The sequence below is a fragment of the Oncorhynchus keta genome, chromosome 22 (assembly GCF_023373465.1).
Source record: "Oncorhynchus keta strain PuntledgeMale-10-30-2019 chromosome 22, Oket_V2, whole genome shotgun sequence".
In the NCBI taxonomy this organism is placed as follows: Eukaryota; Metazoa; Chordata; class Actinopteri; order Salmoniformes; family Salmonidae; genus Oncorhynchus; species Oncorhynchus keta.
In genome coordinates, this window is record NC_068442.1 from 57,843,260 (window position 1) to 57,847,817 (window position 4,558).

The 4,558-nt window shown below is 48.5% G+C and overlaps 1 protein-coding gene across 1 annotated transcript; it reads right to left on the reverse strand.

Annotated features, from left to right (window-relative positions):
- Positions 1-2,606: 2,606 nt before the first annotated feature.
- Positions 2,607-3,993, reverse strand: LOC127910821 (putative protein FAM47C). Its single transcript, XM_052475820.1, has 3 exons — positions 3,748-3,993; positions 3,468-3,660; positions 2,607-2,647 (listed from the first exon to the last, which is right to left on the reverse strand). The coding sequence occupies exons 1-3, from the start codon at positions 3,991-3,993 to the stop codon at positions 2,607-2,609; spliced, it is 480 nt and encodes a 159-aa protein (XP_052331780.1).
- Between the last annotated feature and the right edge of the window lie 565 nt (positions 3,994-4,558).

Consider the following 4,558-nt stretch of genomic DNA (forward strand, 5'->3'; position numbering starts at 1 on the left):
CTAAGCTAGCTATGGGCGAGGGGACGGTCTAAAGTTATACTGTCACATTGGCATCAACTAATGGGGGTCCCTAATAAATAGAAATACAAGCCAAGGTTATCTACTGACTCAAATTCTAAAGTATAGACTGGCAGTATTGACACCAGTATGACGATAACAGTATAGACTGGCAGTATAGACACCAGTACGACGATAACAGTGTAGACTGCCAGTATAGACACCAGTACGACGATAACAGTATAGACTGGCAGTATAGACACCAGTACGACGATAACAGTGTAGACTGGCAGTATAGACACCAGTATGACGATAACAGTATAGACTGGCAGTATAGACACCAGTACGACGATAACAGTATAGACTGCCAGTATAGACACCAGTATGACGATAACAGTATAGACTGGCAGTATAGACACCAGTACGACGATAACAGAGTAGACTGCCAGTATAGACACCAGTACGACGATAACAGTATAGACTGGCAGTATAGACACCAGTACGACGATAACAGTGTAGACTGGCAGTATAGACACCAGTACGACGATAACGGTATAGACTGGCAGTATAGACACCAGTACGACGATAATGCTTAGAAACGATGGGAGGTATTACCTGAGCGGGCCTTGGTCGGTTTCTGAGTCAATATCTTAAGAGGCCTTGGGCAGTATAGACACCAGTACGACGATAACAGTGTAGACTGGCAGTATAGACACCAGTATGACGATAACAGTATAGACTGGCAGTATAGACACCAGTACGACGATAACAGTGTAGACTGCCAGTATAGACACCAGTACGACGATAACAGTATAGACTGGCAGTATAGACACCAGTACGACGATAACAGTGTAGACTGGCAGTATAGACACCAGTACGACGATAACAGTATAGACTGGCAGTATAGACACCAGTACGACGATAACAGTGTAGACTGGCAGTATAGACACCAACCAGTACGACGATAACGGTATAGACTGGCAGTATAGACCAGTACGACGATAACAGTGTAGACTGGCAGTATAGACACCAGTACGACGATAATGCTTAGAAACGATGGGTGGTATTACCTGAGCGGGCCTTGGTCGGTTTCTGAGTCAATATCTTAAGAGGCCTTGGGCTGATAACTAAATAAGTAAAGACTGGTTAGTGACTGTAACAAATGTAGGTAAGACTGGTTCGTGACTAGAACTGGTTGTCAGTCAATCATGTCATACAGTCTTTCAGTCAGGTGCTGTCAGTAAAACACTTGTTTGTCATTCAGAATGGCCATCTTCCATCTTCTTTCAGCTCTGAGGAATGCAACAACCACAGTGTTAAATTTAACACTTACAAATTAATTGTGACCCCCAGAAATAATGTTAAACTAACACTTTTCAAAGGATTCACAAATTAACACCTCTACAGTGTGGGGTGGTGAACGTTAGCTAACACCTCTACAGTCTGGGGTGGTGAACGTTAGCTAACACCTCTACAGTATGGGGTGGTGAACGTTAGCTAACACCTCTACAGTCTGGGGTGGTGAACGTTAGCTAACACCTCTACAGTATGGGGTGGTGAACGTTAGCTAACACCTCTACAGTATGGGGTGGTGAACGTTAGCTAACACCTCTACAGTCTGGGGTGGTGAACGTTAGCTAACACCTCTACAGTCTGGGGTGGTGAACGTTAGCTAACACCTCTACAGTGTGGGGTGGTGAACGTTAGCTAACACCTCTACAGTGTGGGGTGGTGAACGTTAGCTAACACCTCTACAGTCTGGGGTGGTGAACGTTAGCTAACACCTCTACAGTGTGGGGTGGTGAACGTTAGCTAACACCTCTACAGTGTGGGGTGGTGAACGTTAGCTAACACCTCTACAGTCTGGGGTGGTGAACGTTAGCTAACACCTCTACAGTGTGGGGTGGTGAACGTTAGCTAACACCTCTACAGTCTGGGGTGGTGAACGTTAGCTAGCACCTCTACAGTCTGGGGTGGTGAACGTGGGGTGGTCTGGGATGGTGAACGTTAGCTAACACCTCTACAGTGTGGGGTGGTGAACGTTAGCTAACACCTCTACAGTCTGGGGTGGTGAACGTTAGCTAACACCTCTACAGTCTGGGGTGGTGAACGTTAGCTAACACCTCTACAGTCTGGGGTGGTGAACGTTAGCTAACACCTCTACAGTCTGGGGTGGTGAACGTTAGCTAACACCTCTACAGTGTGGGGTGGTGAACGTTAGCTAACACCTCTACAGTATGGGGTGGTGAACGTTAGCTAACACCTCTACTGGCCTACCTGGTTAAATAAAGTTTAAATGAAAATATAAATAAAAAATAGCCTGTGGCAAAAATGAGGGGACACGAACAGGTATCGGCCAATCAAAAAGGTTCTTTATTATAAACCAAACTATTAACTGTAAACAAAGAAAAAGGAATGAGGTGTGAAAGTATCATAATGTAAGGTGCGTGTAAAGTGCATGGATGCGTGAATGTGTGTGTGTGAATGACTGAGTGAAAACTACGTAAAACTACAAAGGAACAAACACAACAGGATCATACCTGGAGGAGCAGAGAGAGAGGTGATTGGTGAAGCAGTTTGAATACTCTGAGCCCAGGTGACTCCAATCACTAACGACCCTCCTCTGCCTGCAGGAGGACCCGCCCCTGCACTGCAGAGGAGGGGCCGTGACAACTGGAACAACCATCTCAGTCATAAGCTCCACCATTATTTTTGTAAATAACTTAAAAGCTAATGGGGATCCAAATAAACAGGATAACTTCAATTAATCAAGCAATGTGCATGCAGAAACATATTAAAACAAACTATTATCAGCCTGGAACAAAGTATTTTGGAAAGAATGATAATGATGCTCCCATGTCTTTTTTACTCCGAGAGGTAAGGGAACCGAACACAGTGGAGTAACACCATGCAGTGTTGATTCCACTGTGATTAAAATAACATTTCATTTATTCACCGCATCAATTTCAAGCCTACTGCCTTTAACCCCATTAGAATCAACACTCAGATATACAGTAACACTAGTGTTAACCCCTTTTGAATCAACACTCAGATTGTCATGATCGTTATAAGGAGTGGACCAAGATGCAGTGTGGTATGTTTCCATCCTCTTTATTAGGAAAAGGAACTCAAAGAAAAAAACAAATAAAGTGTAAAACGAAACGTGAAGCTCAATGAAGCGCTCTCAGGCAACTATACCTAGACAGGATCCCACAAAGCACAAAGGGGAAATGGCTGCCTAAATATGATCCCCAATCAGAGACAACGATAAACAGCTGCCTCTGATTGGGAACCATACCAGGCCCACATAGAAATATAATCACCTAGATGACTCACCCTAGTCACACCACGACCTAATCAACATAGAGAATAAAAAGCTCTCTATGGTCAAGGCGTGACAGTACCCCCAAAGGTGCAGACTCTGACCGCAAAACTTAACTCAATAGGGGAGGGTCCGGGTGGGCATCTACCATTGGTGGCGGCTCCGGTGCGAGGCAAAGTAACCACTCCGCTCGCGGATACCTCATCTTCAATGGAGGCTCTGGTGCGGGGATCGTCGCCGGATGCTCCGGACCGTGGATCGTCGCCGGAGGAACCATACCGCCGACCGTCGCGGGAGGCTCCGGACCTCCGACCGCGGACCATCTCAGGAGGTTCCGGGCTCTGGACCATCTCAGGAGGTTCCGGTCTCTGGACCGTCTCAGGAGGTTCCGGTCTCTGGACCGTCTCAGGAGGTTCCGGTCTCTGGACCGTCTCAGGAGGTTTCGGTCTCTGGACCGTCTCATGAGGTTCCGGTCTCTGGACCGTCTCAGGAGGTTCCGGTCTCTGGACCGTCTCACGAGGTTCCGGTCTCTGGACCGTCTCAGGAGGTTCCGGTCTCTGGACCGTCTCAGTAGGTTCCGGTTTGTGGACCGTCTCAGGAGGTTCCGGTCTCTGGACCGTCTCATGAGGTTCCGGTCTCTGGACCGTCTCAGGAAGTTCCGGACTGTGGACCATCGCCGGAAGCTCTGGACTGTGGACCGTCGCCGGAAGCTCTGGACTGGGAACTGTTGCCGGAAGCTCTGGAATGGGGACTGTTGTCGGAAGCGCTGGACTGTGGAGGCACACTGGAGGCCTAATGCGTGGTGTACAGGTGACACCGGACTGGTGACACGCACCTCAGGGCGAGTGCGGGGAGGAGGCACAGGACGTACTGAACTGTGGAGATGCACTGGAGGTCTGGAGCGTAGAGCTGGCACAACATGTCCTGGACAACTGACCACCTTCGCAAGGCAAGTGCGGGAAGCTGGCACAGGATGCACTAGGCTGTGAAGGCACACTGGGGATACAGCATGTAGAGCCGGCGCAGGGTATCCTAGAACGAGGAGGCACACTGGAGACCAGGCGCGCTGAGTCGGCACAACCCGTCCTGGACAGATACCCACTTTAGCACGACAAGTGTGAGGAGTTGGCACAGAACGCATTGGGCTGTGAATGCCCAGTGGAGACACAGTGCGTATCACCGCAAAACATGGTGCCTGACCAGGCACACGCTCCCCACGCTCCCCCAAAAACATTTTTG

Bases quoted from the DNA above. Each gene is read 5' to 3' on its own strand.
- LOC127910821 (XM_052475820.1), bottom strand. From the start codon at position 3,993: ATGGTCCACAGTCCGGAACTTCCTGAGACGGTCCAGAGACCGGAACCT. The intron at 3,661-3,747 runs GTCCAGAGACCG...GAGATGGTCCAG, and splicing joins GACCGAAACCTCCTGAGACG to AGCCCGGAACCTCCTGAGAT. The intron at 2,648-3,467 runs GTAGATGCCCAC...CCTCCTCTGCAG, and splicing joins CACCGGAGCCGCCACCAATG to TGCAGGGGCGGGTCCTCCTG.